This window comes from Oreochromis niloticus, linkage group LG22 (assembly GCF_001858045.2).
Source record: "Oreochromis niloticus isolate F11D_XX linkage group LG22, O_niloticus_UMD_NMBU, whole genome shotgun sequence".
In the NCBI taxonomy this organism is placed as follows: Eukaryota; Metazoa; Chordata; class Actinopteri; order Cichliformes; family Cichlidae; genus Oreochromis; species Oreochromis niloticus.
The window spans coordinates 16,783,072-16,808,666 of record NC_031985.2 but is presented as its reverse complement, the minus strand read 5'-3'; the positions used below and the strand labels follow the sequence as shown (position 1 = coordinate 16,808,666).

At 43.8% G+C, this 25,595-nt stretch overlaps 1 protein-coding gene across 2 annotated transcripts; it reads right to left on the bottom strand.

Moving 5' to 3' along the window:
- Positions 1-722: 722 nt before the first annotated feature.
- Positions 723-23,693, bottom strand: LOC100705251 (adhesion G protein-coupled receptor B1). Of its 2 annotated transcripts, XM_005457186.3 has the most exons (32): positions 23,175-23,693; positions 18,959-19,854; positions 18,042-18,191; positions 17,848-17,946; positions 17,548-17,709; positions 16,971-17,135; positions 15,682-15,846; positions 15,394-15,558; positions 15,184-15,285; positions 14,960-15,066; positions 14,662-14,856; positions 14,504-14,572; positions 13,408-13,516; positions 12,733-12,876; positions 12,549-12,618; positions 12,243-12,345; positions 11,771-11,814; positions 9,762-9,888; positions 6,376-6,479; positions 6,138-6,240; positions 5,876-6,026; positions 5,685-5,754; positions 5,497-5,563; positions 5,302-5,387; positions 4,978-5,149; positions 4,748-4,843; positions 4,595-4,634; positions 3,807-4,423; positions 3,671-3,706; positions 3,462-3,566; positions 3,168-3,218; positions 723-2,933 (listed from the first exon to the last, which is right to left on the bottom strand). In XM_005457186.3, the coding sequence occupies exons 2-32, from the start codon at positions 19,659-19,661 to the stop codon at positions 2,736-2,738; spliced, it is 4,575 nt and encodes a 1,524-aa protein (XP_005457243.1). In that variant the 5' UTR covers positions 19,662-19,854; positions 23,175-23,693; the 3' UTR covers positions 723-2,735. The 2 variants fall into 2 exon arrangements, with proteins under 2 accessions (XP_005457243.1, XP_025758182.1); XM_025902397.1 differs by lacking the exon at positions 3,168-3,218.
- Positions 23,694-25,595: the final 1,902 nt, after the last annotated feature.

Here is a 25,595-nt window from a genome sequence, read left to right as displayed (position 1 = left end):
CCAGGTGACCTCACAAAATGAGCAGTGCTCTACAAATGGATGATATAAATCTCATTTTGCTTATGCCTTGCAGCAGCGCACTGGCTCAATTAAAGCAAAGGACTGATTACGGGCAGGAGAGAAATCAGAGTGGGAATACTGCGGAGAAAAGTAGACAAAACTATATTTAAACTGCCGAGCACATTTCCTATTTTTAAAGGGGTCAGAATCATATTCTAGCGCCTGTCAAATTTGTTTGTTTTCTCATTACTCAACTTCAGAAATATTTTTTTTCCTGGTAATAATTTGCCTTCCTGCAAAGCATGAAAATAGAACAGAGGAAAATTGCACTTCTATCATCTTAAGAGATTGCTGTTTTATGTTTCTGCAAATCACATCTCAAGTGAGAGAGAGAGTGAAATGTTTGCCAGAGGCTTTAATGTGGCAGGAGTTCAAAATTTACTTGTCTGTATTCCATCTTTCTTTGTAGTATTGCAGCATTTTTCCTTTCTTAGTTACAATTTCTCACTTTTGAACTTCTATTTTTAGCTTCCTTGCGTTTTGTTCTGGGTTTTAGGAACTGCTACGTGACAGCATGCACACAAGACTCTGTAGAAGTTGTTGTGAATGTGATTAATAGAAATCTTAAGAGGATAAAACTGTATTTCAACATTACACTGTTGTTACCAGTAAAAATGAAAACAATAACAAAAAAACTTAATTAAAGGCCACATTCTTTCATGTATTGTAATATAAGATATTTTTTATTAGAAATAAGTCACATTCATTTTGTGCTGTGAAAACTGTACATTTACAGGAGGTAAAACAGAACATTAAAAACATTGTGACGAGAAAGTACAATCGGGTTTTCGATACAAGTAACTCGAGGTATGAATTGGGCTTTGGGTGGGGCAGAAAATTTTGACGGGGCAGGGGAATTGACTGGTAGTACATACTGTTGAGTTACCAACACTGTTACAGAAGACATGAGGTTCAATTACCCATCGCTACACAGCTGAGAGTAATAACAAACATCCTGGAACACAGTTATGTGATATTCATAGGCTATCATTCATTCTATATAATGCTCATTTTTTCTCAGTACTATCATCTACCTGTCACAGAGAGCTCCAAATATGGAGCCTTGTGCTAACAGATCTCTAGTGAATAAATTCTTTGAATTACTAATACAGATTTGTTATACAGTATTCTCATAAAGCATCTATATGCTCAGTAAATATGAGGAAGATGGTATAAAAATTTTGAAACATTAGTAAAAAAAAAATCTCGGCCTAAATTAGATTATCAGTCTTGCTTGAGCATCAAGCGCCCATCATATTGCACTATATCACACTGATGGTTGAAAACACAAATGTGTTGAAGTTTTGAGGACCTGACGCTGAACTTGGAAGTCATTCCAGAGCCAGGAGCCTCCTGTTCTGTCCAAAAGTCCTGCAAGGCTGAGAAACAAAAGGGCGATGATGAAAGGCCTTTCTGAACCCTTGAATCCACATGTTCAACATGGAAGAGCCTGCATCTTGTGCTAGCTGTGAGGGGAGGGTGGTGTCCCCAGCCACCTCCTCACATCTCTATCCAGCATTTTCCAGAGTGCACTGCTCTTCCCGCTTGAGAGTCTGTGTTCCTTCTGGTGCTGGTGTTTTGGTATCGAAGCAGAATACTGGAGGAAACCAGCAAATGGTAACTAACCACCACCTCCATCACCACTCAGCATTGTTTGTCCCGATGCAGTCCATATGGGCTCCGAACACATTATGGTCGCATTTAATCCTTCTTTTTTTTTGAATAATGTCATAGGTCACAGTACAACAATAAATCTTGTGCCTGACACTTCATGAGGAAGGAATAAAAAATCAAAATATGATATTAACTCAATAATGACAGAAACAATGCTAATCATAACACCAGCAATAATAATTGGAATTATAATAGCCATGGTGATAGCAAGAGTAAGAAGCTCTATCAGCGTGATTAAGCTCTCCAATAGAGGAGTGTGTTTTCTTCTCAGCACAGAGAGTCATTTTCAGCTCTGGAGTTGCAGTTCCAGATGTAAAGCAGTACAAACAAACACACAAGCTGAATAAATAAAAGAAAAAGATTAATAAAAACAATAAAGTAACCCACTTCACAAAAGCAAAATGTATGCGCCCATCAGAGTATTGGAGCATGAAACTGGTCCCATATGCTCTCTTTGCCTTGTCCTGTTTTTTGGAAGTTTTTTTTTTTTGGCTGGAAGAAAATCAGCCAGGAGTTCCGGCTGTTACTCCCAAGAAGCAGGGAGAACGTGCCGTTTCAAAATTGTTCACTTTTTCTCCAAAGTTGAGTTGAAGGAAAAAGAAGCACAGACCTGTCGACCACAGCTCTGAAACTCAGGCTGTGGCGCTCAAGAAACTCCCAGTGAAGCATTAATGGAACCACAGACAGTCCTGGTCCGTGGACTCCACTGATCACTCCACTACCCCTATGACCTTTACAGCACTCTAATAAGAGATGCTGATAAGTCCACTCTGAAGCTACATTAAACATCCCCTCCACCATCACTTCCACTCCTCCATCCCTCCTTCTCTCCCTTCTTTCCTGCTCTGGCTGAGGGTTTGAAGACATTGATTCTGGGACCTACTTTCTCACTTCCTCTCTTTCTTGGCTTCCCCTACACTATCCATGCAGGATCCCATTCCCAAACCAAAAAAGGTGACCGAGGTGAAATTAGGCGGCTTCGCTAGCCCCCTTCCTCCCCCTCAGACCTCTGTCTGCAGGTCGATGATGTCCTGCCCCACCAGAGGGATGGTGGTGCTTGTCTTCTCCCACTCCACAGAGTGCAGCTCCAGAGGCGAGGCAGCTAAGGGCTCCAGGTCTTTGCGCACCCATGCAGGGGGTGATGACGGTATTCCCCGGACTCCCTCCCATGGCCTCTCCAGAGGACCTTGCTGCTTGTCCTGTAGGAGGACAAAGAGAGGTCAATTTAGTGTTGCTGTCACTCGTTAGCGCCGGGCAATTCCTGATCTAATCGAAATGAAATGGGCTTCATCAGAGGTGATTTTCTGATAATGAAAGTCATTTTTGTCATTTGGGGAAAATTACTCCTCTTTGAGGCATGTGCGCTCTATGATAGTGTGTCTTGACTATAGGTTGTAAATTTTCAGAGTGTGAGGTTGTATATAAACACTCACGCTGTGGTTCGTTTTGTCACTTCCTCCTGAAGACACACTCCATCTCACAGACTGTAAGAAGGAAGGAAGAAAATACATCCTTATTCAAATGACCTCAAGGCTCTTACAACCATAGTACAATACACTATGTTGTACAGTGTTTTAAAAGGTCATTTTCACACCACGTAATCTTTTTTTTTTTTTTTTTTTAGCAATAACATTGCCTCTGTATTTCCCATTTATCTGTGTTTTTTCAATTCCTGAAACATAATGTGCATGGAGATGGGTTACAACAATTACATCATGATTTCTTACCTTGCTGTCAGAAGCAGGAGACTCTCTGTCTTTCTCAGCATGATGTAGCTTCCTATTAAGGTCCTGGAACATGTTCTGGTGGCGTTTCTTGGTGTGCATTATTTTCTAGAGTACATGTAAAAAAATTAAATTAGTGTATTGTTGCATTGGATTTATTATACAAGTCATTTTCTTAATGTTTTCAGAGACAATATCCAAACAATATTTACCTCAAAGTCCAACTCAGCATAACGAGATTTCTGTCTCTGTGAGAATAAGAGTGAGAGGAAGAAGGCCAGGTCAGTTTTGGAAACTTATTAGAAATCTGCAAAAGGAGACTAAAGCAACTATTCCATCTTCTCTTACCTCCAAGGAGCTCATGGAAAGGGTGGAGATGGTCTCACTCTTGGACATCATTGAGTTCATGGACTCGAAGGTGTTCTCCAGGCTGCTGTGGGTGATGTGAGACTCACTGGACATGTTGTGGATGTTCTGGATGGGGGAGTCTCTCTCTGAATATGACACGCTGACTTGATCCGGGGGGATCGACTTCATTCCAAAGGCAGCCTGAGGCTCCGCAAAGGGCCCGCCGAGGTGCATGAGTCTGGCTTGCGGCAGCTGCTCCACGCTGATGTTGTACTTTGTCGTGTCATCTTTGGGCTTAGCCCTCAGGGTGGAGGTAGTGTTGGGCATGAGGACGTAACCGCTGCCATCAGAGACACCACCCTCTGCCTGAGCGAGATCGGCATCCAGCTGCTTGAAGAGCTCTCCCTCGCAGACATACACAGGTTTTCCGCAGGATGGATCGACTCCTCCCGCCAGGCGGCTTTTCTCTCTCTTCAGGGTAAGGGTGTGGCTGGAGTATTCAGGAACCGCCTGCATGTGACCTTTACTGGGGTTGGATGGCAGGGTGTGGTAGCTTGAGCCCATGGGAAGGGGCATCTGAGGAGGAGGCATCTTCTCTTCGGAGGAGCTCTTCATTCCTTTTAAGCAGAATTGCAAGAGAGAGAGTTAAAAATAATGCACGTCTAAGAAATTTGGACCAATATAAATGCTCTCTTTTTATGCAAGTGCAAGGCTCACTTATATTGAAATGCAAATGGAAAAATGGTTAAGGGCAAGAAAGGAAAAAGTTGATGTAAAAAGGGGCTCACCTTGTCTGCTTGAATCTCCATCCTTTTCACTATCAGACGGCTGATAAAAGAACAAAAACATTCTATCAGTGTTTAATGTATGCATATATTCATTTAAGGGTAAATTCAAGAGGCACTCAAGACATTAAAAAGGCAATAAGCCAAGAAATTTACCATATGCTGGGTGTGGCCATTGTGCAGGGAACTGCCAGAGTCTCCATTTCCATCGTCCTTGCGGTCGACTACTCTGCACTTTACAGCCTCTTGAACCTAATGCATGGAAGGGGGAAAAATTGAGAAAATTGTCAATGTTCTACGTTAGGTAACCTGATCAAAAAACCAACCAAATCAAACCAATTCCTTTTTATTTTTTTTTACCTTGTCTTATTGATTTGTTTTCTTACCTCTCTGCGCAGAATGCAGTGCACCATGACAATGATGAAACCCTCCAGTGAGTCGAAGACGGCAAAGAGGATCTGAAAGAGGGCTGAGCGGCGGTCTGTGATGGCCAAGACGGCAGACATCCAGGTGAGGGCCAAGAGAGGCAGAACCACGCAGGAGCTCCACAGTGATGCCCTGCAGCAGGAGAGAACAACAGATTAGTAACAACTTCAGTTGTTTGATTGTGCGGCGTGATATCAAAGCACATCATCAATAAACCTGTAATGGCACTGATAAGGGCGATAAGCACAATACTCGAGTGTGTTGAGAAGATCAATAAGACCTACCCGGCTCTCTCCTTCAGTTTCACGTCGGTGATGCCGTCCTTGGATACCAGCTTGTTGAAGACCAGAATACCAATGAACATATTCACCTGCGTGCAGGAAAAAAAATACATGGATGAAACAGTGTGATAATAGGTGATGCATTTACAAACAGCTATGTATGGTGATGGATTGGGATGTCAAAGTCAGAATACAAACCAGAACGACAGCTGCAGCAGGGCCTACAAATGCGTAGAGGAGTCCACCCTCAAGAGAGAGCCAGCAGCTAGAAATGAAAAGGAAGAAGGATGTTAATTCTTTAGCTAAGATAAGAGTTTTCTTCTCCCTCAAAAAAAATTCTAGAGTAAAGAGAAGTGACAAAAACAGAAGGCTTAGAGCAGACTTACTAGTTGACAGTGCCATATCCCTTAGCTTTTGTAAAACCCACAGACACAGCCACCACCAGTGCAGGAAGGCCTGCAAGACAGAAAAAGGGGAGAAAAGTTAGATCATCAAAGATAAAAAGCTATGGAGAAAACAAATGATGCAACGCAGATTTTTTTAAAAAAGAGAGAGAGATGAGCGTGAAGACGCTTACCCCAGCCTAAGCACAAGAAGCGCTTGCGGATGATGCGGTTGCGCAGACGACCAGTGACAGCCATATAGGACTGCCAAGCTTCTGTCAGCACCCAGCAGAAAGAAGAGAGGAAGAAGAAATGCAGGAATGCAGCGATGAGAGTGCACACCACCTGTGGGAGCCCGGAAGGAAGGGAGAGATAGAAAGATGAGAAATCTGTGTCAATCCCCTAAGCAGTAAATTGTAAAAAGAGAGGGTAGGATTGCTTAGAAAAGTGCCTTACCTTGTTGCGAGCCTGAGTTTGTCCAACAAGAATGAGGGCATTGGAGCATATAATGGAAAGGCAGAAGTTGATAAGGATAACGGAGCGCTCTGAGCGGATGTACCTAGAGTTTGGGAAAGGTGGAAGGAAAAAAGAGTTGAGTTTGGCAATGCGCGGGCAGAAGGAAGGGAAAAACACAGAACACGGCATAAAATATTAGAGGCTAGCATGGCTGATCGTTGCTCGGAGGGATACTTACTTCCACACGGAGACGTAGATGATGATGAGGAGCAGCAGGGTGAGAGAGGAGACCCCACAGCCAACAATGAGAGTCACGGACGGGAGCAGTGCCTTGTCCATGATCTACAGAGAGGAGACAAGACCAAGCATGCCTCTTAGAGCTGATTACGAACACACATGCACATTTATGCAGAGAAGAAACCAGCAATAAAAGCCACACACACACACACACTCAGGATACTAAGCTTCTGGGTATGCGCTATCTGGAATAGCAGACAGCTCCCCACAGGCAAACAGTTGAATGGCACAATCAGGCCACGGCTGAGGCAAGGTGACATGTCAGAAAGATGGAGCAGCAAGCTAGACAAATGGTCAGGGTCACTGCATTTCTCCACTGAGCATTTGAGTCAGCAAATGAGGTGAAAATGATACACACATATCTCTCTCCATTAGGCAAGAACGGGGTTGCTCAAATCCCAGGGGCAGTTCAGGTAGGGTTGCCGTAATCAGTCATTAGTCTGAGCTGCTACAGCGACAGTCTAATCACTGACAGACATCCTGCGCTCGTCTTTTCTCTCCCTTGTTAGCTGTGCCTCCGAATTTTGGTTCATATTTGTGCCAACCAGCAGCTCCTCATCCAGCCCCGGAGGGGTGAACAGGTGGACCATTATCACCTGTGCATTAATCTGCCACCACCTGCCCTTCTGATCTCTGACAGCAGCTTGGTGCCTGCCGCTGCCAGCGGCGGTGACCATCCCATGTTTCAAACAGCCCTGTCACCGAACCTCTGGTGGGGGAAACAGAGGAGGGATTGTTTTTTGTCTGTCGTCCCTGCTGCTCAATCACCTAGAGGGCCAATGGGTCACTGCTGTGCACACAAATCTCATCTCCTTGAGACTTCAAAACACCCTTGCTGCTTGGCTAACGCACCTGCAAAGCCCCCAGAAGATAATTGTGCAGTTTCGCACAATTTGTGTGCCCATAATCTCTGTCTAACACCTACCCTCGTGGCTTTAATAAGGGTTTAAGTTAATCTAACACCTCTGATCAAGTTGTCATCACCACAGAGAGTGTGATTACTGGTAAAAAAATTTCTCATTGACAAATGCTGCGATTGTATTTTTAATAATGTGTTGACAGGGAAAAGACGGATAACAGCTGCAAAGGGTGAGTGAGAAAACTGCCCTGAAATGAAATAAATCTGCAGGTATCAAATTAGCCCTGATAGAGGAGAGCGAGATAGACTCTGCTTTGGCCTTCATTTGATTTATGATGGTGATAAATTCTTGTATTGCGGGGCATATGAGAAGCACAGCTTCTAATACGTTTACCACTGTGTCTCCAAATTTAAATGGTACAATACGGAGCCTTGAGGGATTGTTCCTCTTCATCTCAGTATTTGCCCCACATAGGGTTTTTCTCCCCCCCTGATATTAAAGCACTACAATGAAGTCCAGCCTGTGGCAGCCAAAGACTAATTTAGTGTGGCAAATTTGTTTCAAAATCTTTCCAGCTACATCAGAAGGGGCCCAAAACAGATGGCAGATAGAAGTGCATTGTATTTTTTGCCCAGACTTTACTAAATCAGGCAAAGAGAACAAAAGGGTTGATACAGTTTGTCCTGACCCCTTTCTTTCTCATTCTCTATATCTGGGTTGAATCTTTACCATGGGCCACTGACTAGAATTTAGAAAGCCAGCTTGACCTACATATGAGGCATGTCTTCTGCCTGCCCTTCACCACATCGCATCAGCTACTTGTGAAGAAATCTAAATGTGGAACATCTTAACTCGTGCACATTTTTAAGGTGTTACTTACTAGCACTAAGTAGTGGTCGAGGGAATCGGCCGTTCAGGCTGTGGGCTGTTCCCACAGGACCATTGTGTTTCAAACACCTGCCTCAGAACTCGTGAAACGATACCATTGAATGAGAGCTAACATACTGCAGTGTCTGGCTGTTTTTCCGCTCCTCTCTATTTCTGCCTTGTGCGTTTCGCTTGTGTTCTTTATACAGTTTGCAGGAAGATATTATTGAAAATGTCCACAGCGCACATCAAAGGATGGATGAAGTGGGGGGGGGGGGGGGGCATCAGTGCATGACCAGACGTCTGTCTCTCATTGGTCGCCTCTCTGGCATTTCAGACTTGGTGCTGTGGCCATAGAAGAAGAAGGAGGAGGAGGAGGGGAATGGATGTAATCGAGAATTCAGAGATATTGGCAGACGGATGATTGGCGCAGCTGCCTTTTTAGTGGTGCGGGGGGATGAGGGGAGGGCCGTGTGTGTGTGTGTGTGTGTGTGTAGCCTGTTACAAATATTGGAGGGACTATTTAGACTGGCAACAACAAGGCAAATCAAATCTAGGATGTAAACAACAGGTTGGGGAGGAAAAATGACAATCCTCAGTGGGGATTGAGCAGCAGAAAAACACTGCATACCAAATTCACTGGTTGTTTGTCTTACTCCTGCCTGCACACTTAAGGAAATAAGCAAAATTTGCGCATTTAAACTATACATTTCCTCAGACTAATGGACATCTGTTGATTGTTTATCAGATCGGAGATGGACAGACCATTTCCTCTGTCCTGAGGGGTATAGGAGAGAGGAGGAGGAGGAGGGGATGTGACTGTGTGTGTGTTTTTCCCCCCTTCAGCATCTCAGTTATCAAAAATCACACAGGCCGAGTTTGCGCTGCAGAAGCCGTTACCAAGGCAACTGGAGAGGAAGATGCTCTAGAGGCAACACAGTCTAAAGGGGGAAAATTACACATTGTCTTTGCGCATGAAATAAAGCGATGCACAAGGGCACATTTTGGTAATCAGCGCATCGGGCATGCAAGCTGCACTAACTCCGTATAGTTTGGACAAACGTGCATTATTCATAACCATAATCGGACAATAAATGCAATCCGACGGGCAGAAAGTCATTTTTATGGTGTTGAATTAATCATTCGCAGGCGATCTTTCTTCTAATACAAGCAGCTAGGCATTAACGTATTTCCTACTGCAGATAAAACATATATCTTTTTTTTGTTTTTATATAATTTATGTAGCTGCAACAAACAAATCATCATCAAATTAACAACCACGAGCAAAATAAAAATAAAAATGTGCACGCCCGAAACGCAACTCGCAAGGTTTTAATTTCAAAATCTAAACGTAATCCCCGCACATCAACATGTTGCTCCGCTAAATATACATAACCCAGAAAAAAGCTGCAATTCTCCGATCAGCGGCACCTGCACGGAGACAAAGGAGCGCTGGCAGGCAGCGCTACAGCAAACCGCTCGAAAAACGAGCACTGTACGTTCACACTGCACCGCATTCACAAGCACACTGCACTAAACACTTAACATGTACATCGGAGGGAATAAAGAAGCTTATTTTACGATCAGATGGATAACTTACCGAGTCGAAGTTGACGTGCGATAAAATGGCGAAGGTGGAGAGGCTGTCACACACGCATTTGGTTCTGAATGAATGAACGGGCACCGCTCTGCAGCTCCGAGCAGACCAAGACCCAAGCAGAGAGGAACTGCACAGAGAAGGAGAGGGAAGGCAACAACGGGTTAGGAGAGGAGAGATCAGAGAAATCTCTTGTGTGAATGTCTCTTGATGGATTATTATTATTATTATTATGGTTTTTGTTATATAAGTGGTGGGAAAATATGTATATATAAAACATATCTATGTATTCAAATCCCGTTTATGTGAATAAATGTTTTTTTTCTATAACATACTAAGACTGAACTGTTTTATTTTAGAACTTATTTGCAGGTTATTTTCTTTTTGATGGGTCCATCTGTGACATAATTAGTGATAAAAGACCTTCATAAAAGTCTTAATCTCCAACAGTTCTTGCTACATACTATCTTTCTTCAGCAGACATGAGATAAAAGGCAAACAGATGTCCAGCTTATGGAGGACAAGAAGACAAAGGACAAGATGTTCCCTCTTTAGAAATAGAAGGACAGGAACATGGAGGCGATGGGAATTGTGATCATTTCTCAGTTTTGAGGAAGCCTACACCTCAGCGCCACATGTCAGATGCCAGAGAGCACAGGGGACTTGAAGGCAATGACCAGCACCCTCAGGCTCTGACTGGCTGGTAAACAGAGAAGGGTATTATAGCCAGCAGGTCCAGTCTGGTATAGATTGTCATGGGAGGACAGCTGCAGGGTAAAACTATTATGACTGTCTACATCTAAGTAGGCTGGGCTGCACTTTTTAATGTGCACTCTGTTTGAGCTGTGATAGGCTAAAGGTTGCATGTTGAATTTGATGAAAGGCAGGTCTTAAAAAGCATGTGTGACCCCATTAATGTCACAAAAAAGCTGCAGATCATTTTATCTGTAGACCAGTGCTGGAGAAGCTAATGGACCATGTCCTGCGATGAGAGCACTCTCAGACATATGCAGCTCTGTAAGCAAACAGCGACCCCCCCTCAACTCTGCCATCATCCCTAGCTCCATCTTCTGCCATTTCCACCGTCTCTATCCTGCCATTAATCACATCCGCTGTCAAAAAAGAATCTAATTTGACTACAGGCACATGCCTTCTCTCTGAAAGTATACGAGTTAATTACATTTTCTCAGACTCTGGTTATTATGTGAGGTGCAGGTGTATTTTCTTATCAGTCTTTCTGAAGTATACAAGTCTATCTATATGCAAATTGTCCACCTGTGTATTGCTCAAGAGTGGCATAGTGGGTCTGGAGGCTGACTGATCCAGGGCAAGTCATTCAAATGGATGTAAGCATCTTTAAAAAACTAAACTTCCAAATGCCACAGACATTAACCTCAGCGGTGGCGTACGAGCATAACTGAGAGGAGAGAGAGGGACAGTGTCCATCGTCTTTACACTGACACTCTACAGTTGGCCTAAAGGTGCAGCAGTGAGCTCACTGTGATGCTAATAATGAGGTTAGAGGTGTCGCCTTTGTATTTCTCCCTCTTCGGGATGTGGTTAGTTTAAAGTGACGAAGGAGACTGTTAGATCAAAGTGAAGTGTCACTCAGCTGGAACCAGTGTGGCTCATTAGGGCTGTCATTTCTCGCATCTGTGTGTTTTGCAGTAAGTGTGTCAGACAGCTGATTGAGGCCTGAAGCTCCAGGCATGGGGCTCAAAAAAAAATGAACATGTTGTGGCATTCCTCTGTGTTGCTGTCAAAGTGATTGACATGAAAAATGGATGAGAAATTATTGCTCTCTCTGCGGTGAGAGTAAGATTAACAGAGGGTAGTGCGGGGGGAGTGGAGGGGGCTGAATAGCTATTGTGTGGACGTCAGCTCTACGTGAGGAGATAAACAGCAGCTAGCACCAGATCAGGTGACGAGACCATGCAGGACTTAAAAAAAAAAGATGTGAGTGATGGTTAGATGCACATATAAGAAGAAAAACAACTTTAGTCACCACTTACGTTTCGCTTTCGTCCCATGAGAGGCATGTCTCGTTTATGGTGCCCTGCAAGAAGAGGCAGATGGAGAAGAAAGTGTGAGGAATCGCTACAGAAAAGGGAAACGCGTGGGTTGGGACACCTTACTATAAATGTGTGAGATGCAACAGCTTGCTGTCAGCCACCTGCCCACATTTCTTACACTCTCTTATAAAAGCATGCATGAAACTAAAAACAGCTCCTTATCAGCTGCAGAGGCTAATTATTACGCATGATTTGTCATCATCATCATTCACCATCATCATCAGCAGCCGGCCATTTGGCTGTGCTGTGATTTTCCCTGAATTTCAACTGACACAAGTAAAGTAAAAGTCACAGTGTCACTGAAAATGTCAGTAAAATGTCAGGCCTTGTGCGCTGTAGTGAGCAAACAGCCAGAGGGGGGTGATATTTATTCGTGAGGCTCCATTAGTTTGGAGAACCATTAGGGACTCACATTATGAAGGTGGGGGAATTCGATCTCAACGGGGGATGACAGGAGAGTTGGGTTGGGCTTGACGATTACTGTCACCACCTTAGAATTGAGGAGGGTGGTGTTGCTGTGGAGAAAGAGGACATTGCAATGAGACATTACAGCAGAACGAACGCGGGTATGGTCTGATGTAAGGCTTAGCAGTAAAAATGACTCATAAATGGAAGAAAATACAGGAGGATACAGTCAAAGGGGCGCCATCTAGTGGCTATAAAATGTATTTCATGGAAGGCCGGTTTTATACACATAAAAGCAGAGAGATTGTATTACCTCTGGAAGGACAGAATGGAAGCAAGGTTTCTGTAGAGGACCATGCCAGTCACAATCGCATCGCTGTCATCTAGAAAAACACAAACAAAGAAAATCATGTTCACAAGGCTGCATGTTGGCTGATCTCCCCCGTAAAATAAATTATGTAAAAATGATATAGATACACATGTTTGTTAATTCTCACCTGACTGCTCAATGGACAGAGCATCACGGGACACTGTGATCTTCTCCTCAGAGGTCCTGACCCAGTCAGACGTGTCTCTCCAGCCCTTCAAAGTGAAGGTGAAGTTGGAGCTTGTAGCTGGAGAGCGTTTGTGAATGCTCAGCACTGAGAGGAACAGAAATTTAGACATTATGGCTTTTTGTCAGTAAACAGCACTCAGAGGTCATCTATTTCAACTCTGTGTTTTTTATACTGCAACAGCTGAAAAACTGTCTGAATGAATTGATGCAAACTGCGCCAAGGACACTGTAGTTTCGTGTGTAGTGCTAGCTGACCATAGTAGTCACTTCCCACTAAATTCTGTGAGAATGTCACCTTCACTGAGCCAAAACAGCCATGCAAATTGCAGAAAGTGATTCAGCGTGTGACGTTTGTATTTCACGCTATAGCGCTAATTGAAAGTTTGTGCAAAAGCCACCACATGCATGTTATGCCAAAAATACCGGCGCAGCATTTTGGAGATGGCACAAATTCTCTGCTATAGCTGATGAAGATGACAGCCTGCTGCCGTTTGTATGTTCAGATACACAGCGGCGAGATTAAGATTGATGGACTCTCCGGGTGGAGAAAGGACAAATCACTCTGAGCAGACATGAGAGGGACAGAGAGAGGCTGGCAGAGGAAATTGGGGCTCACCTAAATTCTCAGTGGTTTCATAAATTTCCTGAAAGCCACTCATTTGCATCCCAATCATGCTCACAAACTCTTCAACAAGGCGGAGGAATTCCTTAATAGTGGCACCCATCTGGTTAAGAAAAAGACAAAAGAGAGAAGGATAGGAGTCAATAACAGGTGAATTCAGTTGATTGAGTTTCATTGTATAAAAAGCGTGCAAATTGATTTAATTGTGTAGAAAGGCACAGTCGCAGTTCCTTAATTACATGTTCATATCTAGATTTCCTGTCCCTCTGACTGTTAGGGTTGTGATTATTCTTTCAGAGTGCTCTGCAGTGGACTGAAAAAAGAAGAAGAAAAAATGTTTCTTGCTGCTATGCAACCTCGGAACTTCCTTAAGGCCATAAATGGGCAGGCTGTTGATTCATACTGAGGTTTTTTCGTCCACTCTCTCCCGCTCAGTGGAAGGGAGGGCTGCCCAACTTGCGTGTTTCTGACGCAGAACTGCAGCGATGTGGGCGCAAGGTGTGTGCTTGCATGAGATGTACAGCTTGTGTCTCCCTACAACAGCCATCAGTATGTAGGATGGCACGGAGGCTCACAGATTGCCGAGTGGGAGTAGTGATTTTCCCTGATTCAGTTTCTCTCTCTCCCTTGCTGTCACCTTGACGTGCTTTTTTCTATGTCGCAAGTGGCCTTAGTAATCCACCCTCCTGTTTTTCAGTTTGTACATAAACACGTGTTTACAAGATGCGGTGGGAGTTTTCTGCTTTTCAGACTTTTCTATCTAAAACGTCTTGTCTCTCTTTGGGAACTCAATTAGTAGGAGTTGTTTCATCACTCGCTTTAGCAGGAACACTGACAGAGCATCATGAAAGTGGGAGGGGGGAATATGTCGACAGGTGGTCAAACAAAACAAAGTTCTGCTCAGCCTGTTGTAAGAACAACTTAAGAACATATTTAAACGAACTGGGAAATGCTAGATGTTACAGCCATGATTCTAATTATTTTCTTGTACATAATCCCATCTGGAGAATGTCATGAAAATAGACTCTTTTTCTCCAGCTTGCTCGCATCTACTGTGAATCACTTGTGTATGCACCCCCTTATCACCTACCAGCTGTGCTTCATCCCATTTGTCACGATGTTCCTCCTTCAGTAAGTTGCTGATGGTCTGGACGTAGTTCTGCAGATCATTAAATAGAGGCAGAGGTGTGAGAAGGTGCCAACACCGGTGCTTTTTGAATAGCCCACTAACAAGTCTTAAGACCTCACCTCTATATCGGCGTTGCCCATTCTCAGCCTAGTTTCTTTGTAGAGTTCGGTGGTGTTCTTCAAGACCTCCATGATGGCCAAGATGTCGCCGCTGTACCTCGCCCCTTTATCAGAGGAAGTTCTCAGGCGTGAGATCACCTCAGCGACCCCGTCCACGCTTTGTCCCATCTGTGCTTTGGCATTGTAGTCCCTCGACTACAACAGAGAATCAAGAGGTTACTCCGAGCCTTTGTGCTCCCCAAAAACAGATGAGGCATTTAGGATTGTAATTAACTGGGTCATGTTTTTCAGGGCTTACCAGCATCTGAATGTTTTCATAGTTCTTGGAGACACACTTGATGTAAGTTGGGTTTTCCCAGGAGGCGAGGCCAATAGCATCAAGAGTGCAGCGGCGCAGAATCAGACCTTTTGTAAAGAGAAAGCACATTCTTGTTTTTGGCATAGTGGGGGGTTATATAGTTTAAGCATCCAAGGGGCGGAAATAAAAACTACAAATCACATCAAACATCAATGTTACTGTACCTGAGGCATCAGCAGGGCAGCCAGTGGCAGCCAGGTCTCCAGCGGGGGTTTTCTTCCACACAACATCGCCAGTGTTTTGCTCGGGGCAGATCTCATGGGGTTCTGACAGGTAAATGAATCAAGTGAGATAAGATAGGAAATCTATTTTCTTTTGTATTTGGGGTGCGCTGTACTGAGACTGTGTTTATTTATTGTATCAAGACCACTAACCAGGGCATCTCTTTTCATTGCAGCGCTTATGCTCTCTAGAATCACCAGGGCAAGGTTCTCCTCCAAAGAAAGGCCCTTCACAGACCCTCTGTCTCTGCTGGTTGCCTCCACCGCAAGTCTTGCTGCAGCTGCCCCATGAGCTCCATTCATGCCAGCGTCCATCAACTACGCACAAAATATTTTACAGCATTAACTCTGTACTGTGATATGCCTGATTCATATCATTTTTTTGTTTAAGTGAATTAGATATATAGATATAAATATATATATATATATACATATATTTACCAGGGCACTCTTTCAGGAAGCAGTTGGCTGTCTCTTTCCAGCTGCCGTGGCACTCTGAACCCCCGTAAGATGGCCCGTTGCACTCCCTGGTTCTCTGCATGGTGCCATTGGAGCAGGTGGTAGAGCATGGAGTCCAGGCAGACCACTCATTCCAGAATCCGTCCACTAGAGGGAGGCAGAAGAGCATGCACGCAGGAAAGTTATAACTTTGTGAAGATGTGACAGGCCCTCAGGCCAGAGGCATCATAGCACAGTCACCAGTACATTAACATTTCACATGACCTACTTTTTTGAGTTTAAATGAAACAGAAAATTGGAGCTCAGTAATCTGCCCTTCAAGCATGACTGCATGTACCTTTCAACCTCTAAAATCCACTCTCCTTAAATAGAATACACGCAATTACACTGACCAGGGAAGCCATCTTTCTTCTAATGTATTTTTAAATAAATTACTCAGAAATGCAACTAAGATTGAAGATCGACTGACAACAGAAACCAATTTTCATATCCTATTTTTATATTTAAGAGCATAATAACCCTGAAAAAAAAAAAGAATCAAAATTGTTATTAAATGCTGTCCTGAAATTATAAAATAGATGTAATAATCTTCATGGTCTTTAGAAAATTTGGTCAAAATAAAGAATTCAATTACAGCAAATAGGCGGCTAAGGATGACTTAATTTCCTAAACATTTCAGTTTCAAATTGAATTTATAATCCTCTCAGTAAATGACTTTGCCAACTCTCTGTTTCAAACACTAGCAATGATTTAGCTGTGGAAGACAGAGACATCTGCTGATAGTAAAATGCAACTGCAATAAGATTTTATTCTGATTTAAAAAATAGAAGGAAAAACACAGACTAAACCAGATGTGAACAAAGTAGGGAAAAACTAACAAACTGCTGCTGTGACTTCAAAATGAGTTAAATCTTTTCAGTACATGTGTAGGTGGCTGAATGACCGTGAGCACATTATGAGTCACTGGCAGTTGTTATAAAGCTACTGACTAATGCCCACAGAGGATTTTATTCTGATGCGTCAGATGTAATATCAACCTGCCACTGCAGTCGCTGTTTGTGATGGTGGTGATGCCAATAAGTGGCTTAATTAGCTCTCGTCTATGAATCACTTCGCCAAGGGGGGTTAAATATCATATTCAGGGTCAGTTGTCATAGATTTTTAAGGACGGTAGTAAAAGAACATGAGTCCAGTAGAACTCATTTGATGAGGATTACGTATGTCTTTTTTATACTTACACTTAAATAAACACTTACAGGTTCATGACTCACCTGGGCAAACAGCAATGTTGCAGAACTTTGTTTGCTTTGAGGGGCCACGGCAAGGCTCTCCGCCATTCTGGGGCTGCTTGCATGTGCGGGTACGATCACGATAGCCGCGGCCACATGTGGATGAGCACAGGCTCCAGGGGGTCCACTCATCCCAAGCACCATCCACTGCACACAGGTAACACAAAGGGGTATTTTGATGAAGGATATTATAGAACACAGAATGAAAATGTAAGCTTTTAATGTCCTGGAACATTTTGTAAACTCTCCACTAGGTGGGGCAGTCAGCTATGTGGAAGATAGTGAAGTTTCCTTGATGATGACAGTCAGCCCTTTTTCTCAGGCTCTTAATCTCAGTTTGTGAAAGCTCAGAGATGTCTTTATAACTTGTCTGCATCTCGTTATCTACTTTACTTTTGTGATTGATGTTGCATAAAGGAAACTAATTAAGAGATAATGGCTTCTACTTGTATTATGCACTTCAAAGACGCCAGGTGTCTCTGTAATTTTCTACATCTCACTCTCTCGTTTTTCTCTTTTCTCCTTCTGCAACATTAAAGAGGATCAACCAGGGACTCACCAGGGCAGACAACTGTGTTATTACATGGCCGGTTCTCGCGCAGGGGTCCGGTGCACTGGGTGGTGAATGAGGAAGTAGCACAGACACGGGTTCGGCTCTGCCAGCCCTCCCCGCAGGTAACTGAGCATGCACTCCAGGGGGTCCACTCATCTGTAGTAGCATCTATGAACATGATATATTAGAGGGTCATCACAGCCCCTTAACACTCAGAAATGTTAGGATGATAATTGGATGCCCTGAGTAACACCTTTGGGTTGGATCACAGTGCGCAAAAGTGTTAAGAAGTGCTTGCTTTCTCACCTGTTTGGGTGGCAACAACTCCATGGTTAGAATCATCAGCATTGTCCCTTCTCAGCCCAATTATGGCCCGCAGACCCTGGCTCCTGTTGCGCTCCTTGCCTGAAAGAGTTAGAAAATTACGCCATTACACTACTTAATCTGCATCATCTGCACCATTGTTCTCAGTTGCATGACTAAATTAGAGCTGGGCTTACCAATGCATGCCTGAGAGTTGCAAGCCCGCCCTTCCTCCACTGTTCCCTCGCACGCGGTATCATCAGGCTGGCAGGTTCGGCTGCGCACCTGGACTCCGCCACCGCATTCCTGACTGCATACGGACCAGCGGCCCCAACCAGACCAGCCCTCTGCAGGAAGAGATAAGAGGGAGAGAGATATTGAGCAAAAGTTGGAAACTTAAATTGTTGTAATGTAGCTGATTTTTATCACATTTCCAATAAAAGAACAGGAAGTGAGTAATATATGTTTTCTGTACAGAGAATGAGCAAGGAAGATTCTTTATAAGCAATACAAGTTGCATTTGAAATGATGAATGTTTGCTTTTAACCACATGGTGTGAACCACAGCAGAGCAGTGTGTGTGTGTTAGGCTGACTGGTGCGTTGCTATGACAACCTCAAGTGCGGCACTTCGATTTCTGGTGCCAGCTGGCTGCGAGATCTTTGTGTTCTTCTCTGCCCTGGGCTAACAGACAAACATGCCCTCTATCTCCCCCTAAGACTAAGCCTCCTTGTCAAGCATCTAGATAAAATGAAGCGCTGACTGTGTGTGCAGTTCAGGAGGTCCTGCCACTTAGGTGTGAACATGCACTGGTGAATTTCTCTAACACCTTTGATTTACTCCTCATTACTCTGCAATGGTTAAGTACACAACCTCTGCCTATGGCCCCGCTCTGCAGACGAGGATCATTACCTTAGCTCCTCTTCAGACACACCCGCTAACAGACGAGTTGCAGAAAGCATGCAGAGCTGTGGGGTCCTGCACAACATTATCTAACCACCCCAAAAAGTCTGACCTATTTGATTATTGCTAAGCAAATAATAAGCAAGGCAGAACATACTTGGGGAAAAGGGGGGGATTGAGTACAAGTCTAAACACTCAAGTTACAAACTTACTGATAATCTCAGCATCACGTCCATTGTCTTTGGGAACGGGAAGGCATTTCTCAACATAGACACCGCCTCTGTAGCAGCTTCCTGGCTTCCTCTTTGGGACCTCCCAGCACTGGCAGGGGGTGTTCATGATGCCACAGGGGTAATCATGGGTGCTACTGGACAGGCACTTCTCCAGCCATTGGCACAGCATCTGGCAGGCAGGCATACTTGGGTTCCTCTTCCCCACGACCAGAAACTCAGCCTTGAACTCGCTGACATCATTCTCACCGTTCACAATCTGCAGGCCGTTTCGTGGAGCAACCTTGCGCATCTGCAGGAACTGCTTGCTTGACTCCAGATAGGTGACAGTGGTTGTACCATCACACAGCCTGACAACCTCATCGAAGCTCTCCATGCCCAGGTAGGTGCGGGAGGTCTCAATGAAGGAGTCGAACTGGAAGGTCCGGATCTGGCGGGGCACGCAGGACTCGGTGGGCTTGGTGATTTTCATGTAGACGGTGTAACGGCGAGGATCAGGATTCTGCAGGGTCCAGGAGCATGGTGTGGAGGGCAGGGTGGTCGTGGAAGTGAAAACACCAAAGAAGCGGCTCTGTTCCAGGGTGGCACAGGTGGGAGAGGCAGGTCCAGAAGGAGTGCAGGAGGTCAAACCGAAGAAGAGCAGGGCGAGGGCCACACAGGGGCCGGTAAGAGCTGACCACGCCATTGGGTCGGCTTAGATAGAGGATGTTGTTGATATATCTGTGATTTCTGGTTTAACCAGGTCGTTTCTTTGACTTCTTTGTTGCAAGTTACTGCACTCAGATCTCTTACTTATCTTCACAACCCCTCTCAAGAATTGTTGGATGCTTAAGTTTTAGCAAATCAGACAATGTGCCATGTCTGTATCAAAGAGGAAGCTGCAGAAAAACAGAGAAATAAAGAAGAGGAAAAAAATTGTCAGTATGCACTAACATCTAACTAATCAAAACAAAACACCACATATTAGTATGCATGAGAGGCGCTTTCTTCAAATACAATGCATTTCTTCCACTTCCATGATATGCATTTTAATTGGCCCTATTGTCAGACTAATATTTATGCATCAGGAATCTGCCTTTGATCTGTATCACAGCGTTTCGGGGTATGTTCAGTGATCTAAAATGCCCTGTTCTTCGGGACATAATTACTCAGGCAGTGCAATTACAGTCCTTCACAGCAAGCTGGTATCTCCAAGCTTTTGCTCTTTCCTCCCACACACTGAACTGTACTGCGAATCGTGTGCGTCAGTCTGACGTTCATACAAGCATTGCCACTGGCAACCACAGACGCCTATTAGTTCCATCATTTGTGCAATGCGCCCCTGCTATTGAGTGGTAAACAAGTGAAATGGTTAGTCTGTGTCCATGGTGAAGTGTGATTTCATATCCTGCTATGGCATTTCTAAAATTGCTTTTGCATTACATACCATTGCAGTGAGTGAAATGATCTATGCAGCTATGGTGACTAATGCTTGTCTTCTGTGCATAATTAGGGAAAAAACATACATTTTAGGCGAGGTGCATGCACATATCATACCTGTGAATCACTGAAACCCACTCTAGTGAAGCATTTAATTCTCCTCTACTGAAAGGCTATATGCATGCACATTAGACATCTGCTGCATTCTTTACTTTTCTTTATTTTGCCTTACTAATCTTGCAGGCATGCTTTGTCCAGAACTCGCTTTATCTTGTAGAGACTCCAACCTTTGCCACTATATGACTAATCCTGCCTGAAGAAGCAGTGCACAGTCACTACAAAGTCTGTGTAGTTCACTGGACTCACAGAAGAAATGGCCAAGATGCTCCCTGAGCTCAGACGGGAGGACAAAACACTGTTGCTCAGCAACACCTTTCAGGGTTATTCTTTTTCATGTTCAGCTATACTTGACTGATTATTGTCAGTGCAGCCCACTGAAGCTATCATGCACTGTGACATTTAATACATAAGCTGTGATCAGGAATTGTAAGATTTGTGTATGCAGGATGCTAAACATGTTATTTCAGTAAAAGCCTGTATTGGCTATATGTTGCCGTAGGGTTAATCATAAAGGTGGGGCAGCGACACAGCCACACAATTGATGCCTATAGTGGCAGTCACTTTGAGAGGCACCTGCACTTTTCAGGCAGAGAACTCATAATTACTTTCCTCACATCTCGTTTCACCTCCCTCCATCCCTCCTTGCCTCTCGCTAACCCTCCCTCTCCTCTTTTGAGCAGCGCAGCAAAGACCTCTGCTTTGTGTAGGTGGGTGTCTCTCTCCCGCCTCCCAACAACCGGAAGCTCCATGAATGGGCATCGGATGAGACACAGAGTGAAAAGAAAGGTCCAGCTGTCTTTGAAAAAGTCTGTGTTGCTCTTTTTCAACATGCCCCCCCCCCGCTCACCCTCCCCATCCACCCCACACCCAATCTTTCTGCCCCTTTCGTCTTGCTTTTTCCATTTGCTGTCGTCAACAACATTTTTGCATAGCGGGCAGCCTAAAAAGCAGGCAGATTGTCGTTATGGAGACGGGGTTATTTTTTGCAGATCAGTGTGAAACACACAAAAAGTGCAAAATAACAATCATGCAGCATGCTGTCTGTTTTTGCTGGCATACACAGTTCCTCTATGGCACATACAGCAAGTTTTACATTACTCTTGTCAGGTGCAAAGAAACAATTATACTTATTAATGCAAAAAGCAAAAAAGCAACCATTTGATGAAATGTGACATATTCACTGGCTTTTAAGAAACACATGCAGATGTTTAATACATCTGCATGAGCATCTTGGCCAGGTCTCTCTTGTAAAAGAGAGTTTTGATCTTAAAGAGACTTTTACCTGAATAAATAAAGAACTATATTACTGTGTAAATCAGAAAGTTATGATAACTTCCATGGGTTGTAGTAAGCACTGAGTTCTGATTTGGTTAAGATGTGACAAAGAGGATAGTGGTGAAATTAGTCAGAATACTATCTCCCAGAAGATATGTTTAATATTAAAATCCATTAAGACAAGCCAATTACTTTTAATCTGATGTAACACTTTGAAAGCAGATACGTTTAGTTATCTAGATTTGTATCAACTGAAATGTGAAACTTAAGCTTTTCTGTCTGAATGCTGTTTGAGATGGAATCTGTCTCCTTCTTCACTGGTAGATTTGTGTGTGTATGTATGTTTGAGTGCAGTAGAGGAAGGATAACAAACAGATAATCAGTATTTCTCGACCTCTGTCTTTTCTTTGCAAGCTGCTCTCTTTTGCTGAACCGAACCAAAGAAAAGCAATTTCTGAAGCCATTAACGATTGTGCTTCATCCACAAATTGCTCGCTTTTTTGTTTGCTGCACCCATTGCAAGTAGTTGCACACGTGTGCAGGAAACTAGACCACTGGAGATGGCTTTGCTGCAAATCTGCGTGACAGTAAAAATATCAAACAGCGAAACTCAACCGATTGCTCACATGGACTCTGGGCACCTCGAGGCACATTTTGAAGAGTGCATGTGTGTTAAATAAATTCAGTCTGTAGGTTTTTTTTCAGGGATGCAGACATTTCTTTTTGCTGTGCAAAGTCTCTGTCTTAGTTATGTTTGAAATCCTGCTATATGGAGTAGTCAGACGATGTAAGCTGTTGAGGGCATCACTTAAAAAGCATCTGCAATAGTTAACTGTTCTGCTTTATACAGTTCAGAAGATTCTAACATCTTTCACAGCCACACCCAAATCTTCCGTGTAGTCTAAAAGATACAGCTATACCAGAAACTTCTGTCAAACAACCTGTTGCCAAAATCAGAGCGGCATGACAAAGTACTATCGCTACCCTTCCAGGATTGTTGAGCTAGAACTTTCTAACAGTTCAGAGGAGCTGTGTGGATCAGCTGTAGGGGCTGTTAAAGGAACAAACAAGGGTTACAAACAAGAGCTGAAGAACTACAAAGAGCAACAACAAAACGATTCGACAGAAACGCTTTGCACGAACAGATCAGAGCAGATCACTGACAGGCGAGAGTTTCAGCACCACAGACAGCGACTTACAAGTGAGAACAAACTCCGCTGCCGGAGGACAACACGCGTACACAATCACTTTGTAACTTTCAGTGTTCAGTGTCTTAACAGCATGTTAAGATATGAAACATAGAAAAAACAACCCCGCACTCACATATGGCACGTATAAGAGATGAAGCACCGAAAGAACGAAAAAACGTGTGCTCTTTTCTTACCTTGAAAACGTTTTCTTTGAAGTCTGGTCAGTGGCTCTCTAACCGATCGCCCAGGTATCTGGAATCTGGACACGGATAGCAGCTGCTGAGGATATCTCAAAGTCTGACCCGACTCAAAGTCTTGAGATCTGCGCTCTGGCCAAAACTTTCGCAGTGTTTGACGCCGCGAAAAGGATGCGCCAGGTCCAGCCCGACCCAGGAGGGTCGATCCCAAGTTTCAGTGCAGTCCACTCTCACAAGCAAAGAAATATAAAGCGACTCTAACCAAACTCCAAAGAGTTTACTACCAACTTTGTTTAGTTGCTATATCCAGAGAAACTGGTGTATAGCGGAGTGACAAATTGGTTGTATCGGAGCTCCAGCAGACAGTCCGCAGAACCAAACGCCGTGGTCTCGCTTGTCTTTTCGCTCTAAGCTCCAGGATAAATGTTGGTACTTCTACTCCCGGCTTCGGAGTCTTCTTGCTTGTGGTCTTTGCACTGCAAGTGGGTCCAGTCTGAGTGTAGCTTGTGGCCTCCTCTTGGTCGTATATATCCAACCCCGCCCCCCCTGCTTCAAGTTGGAGTTTGTGCGTGGATGGAGTACTGAAGTGAATGAGACAGCACCAAGACGGGGGGAGTGTGCGGGGGAGACGTGTTTGTGTGCGTGCGCGCGTGTGTGCGAAAGTGTGAGAGTGACTATGTCAGCGCACGGAGGAGGGAGGGAGCCTGAAGAGAGGGGAGGGATTTGTGCAGAGAGACAGAGACAAACGATTATGAACACCAAACTACGCAGATATCAACGCAGAGCCAAAGGTACCGGAAAGAGGATCAACGAAATAGGTGTGCAGCCACGGGGACGACATAAAGAGATGAATTGTCCTCACATAAACACGAACGCAACACAAGACTTTGTGTGCGCGAACGCTGCACGTTGAAAGATACATTTTTGAAAAACGTGGCTTTACAATAATTAATATTATATTAATTATATGACATTTAAGATCATATAGTGAACGTGATTATGTTTTTTAATGTCAGACACATTTGATTTGTGGCTGAAGCTCATCCAGCCGTTCATTAAACACATCGAGGGACGATCCCTTACTTTCGATAAGGGAAAAGTAAAAGTTGTTAAACGGTCATGTGGGGGTATTTTGCAAGCTCACATGTGCATCGAACATGATGTATGCAAACACGGCGGCGGTATCTCCTCGACCAATTGAAAGTCGAGGTGTGGTGCAGACGGTGTGGTAATGCAGGAGGAAATACGGGCGCGCACATTCTTTCCGTCTGTCTGTCTCGCTAAAACATACACACACACTCTCACACACGCACACAGGAATAGGTGCCCCCCCCTCGCCTCCCTCCCTCTCTCCCTTACTCTCTCTCTCTCTCTCTCTCTGGGGATGTGGGTGGATCTGGGTAGTTCTCGAAGTGTGAAAGGGATAACCTAATGTGGGTGTCTGCCTGTTGGTGTAATGTTGGCTTGATTCCTCTCCTAGCAGAACTACATGACAGAAAAAAAGAGATCAGAATAAATAAATGACTGCCCAAACGGCATGATTCAGGAAGTGTAAAGCAGAGGAGCTACAACAACTGATCATCAGTCATTGTCCTTTTTTGTATTTTTTAAATTCTGTCCCGCAGTTTCATCGCGGCTAGTAGGAGTGAGGAGTCATGCGGAGTTGTGTTGTGATGGCATGGGAATCTTCTTTAAGTGGGGAGTCACCACAGACTTACAAAGTAGTACATTTAAAGGGGTGTGTTGGCGCATATTCAAGTCAGGAAGGGACCAACTTGACCCCGTAGCTTTGTGGTTAAGGTGACCTTCAGAGCTGAATGTGTTTTTTGTATGACTAATCTGGAAATGTGGTCTGTTTTGCACATTTTCAGAATGCAATTAAAAAGCCAGACATGGCACCTCTATCAAGATGCAACTAATATCCTACATACTGAATTCTGAATGAGACTAAAACTGACTAGAGTGATCATAAACAGTGTAAAACCCCCCCCAAACAACACGTTTTTTTGAATAAACTTTATAACTCTTCCATATAACTTCGACAAAGTTGCATTTTGCCACTGTTTGACTCACTTGAGCTTTATTTATTCTTTTTTTTTTTAAGTTTTTGAGGAGAAAATTTGACATTTCAATTAATCATTTGCAGATTATTCACCACTCACAAATGTCTAACATTCTCTGGTTTCAGCTTTTACTATGAATAATTTTAATATTTGTTCCATGTAAGTAAACTAAATGTATGTATTTTAGAGCATTGGAAATAAAAACAAAATTCAAGGCATCTAACAACAATAAATAAAACCCAAGCTGACTTTAGTTGGTTCGTAAAGTACTTTTGCTCTTTGTGCAATGTCACACATTTAATTGTAAGAGTTTTGAAACTCTACATTTGAAGGTAGCGTCTTTTCTTTTCACGGA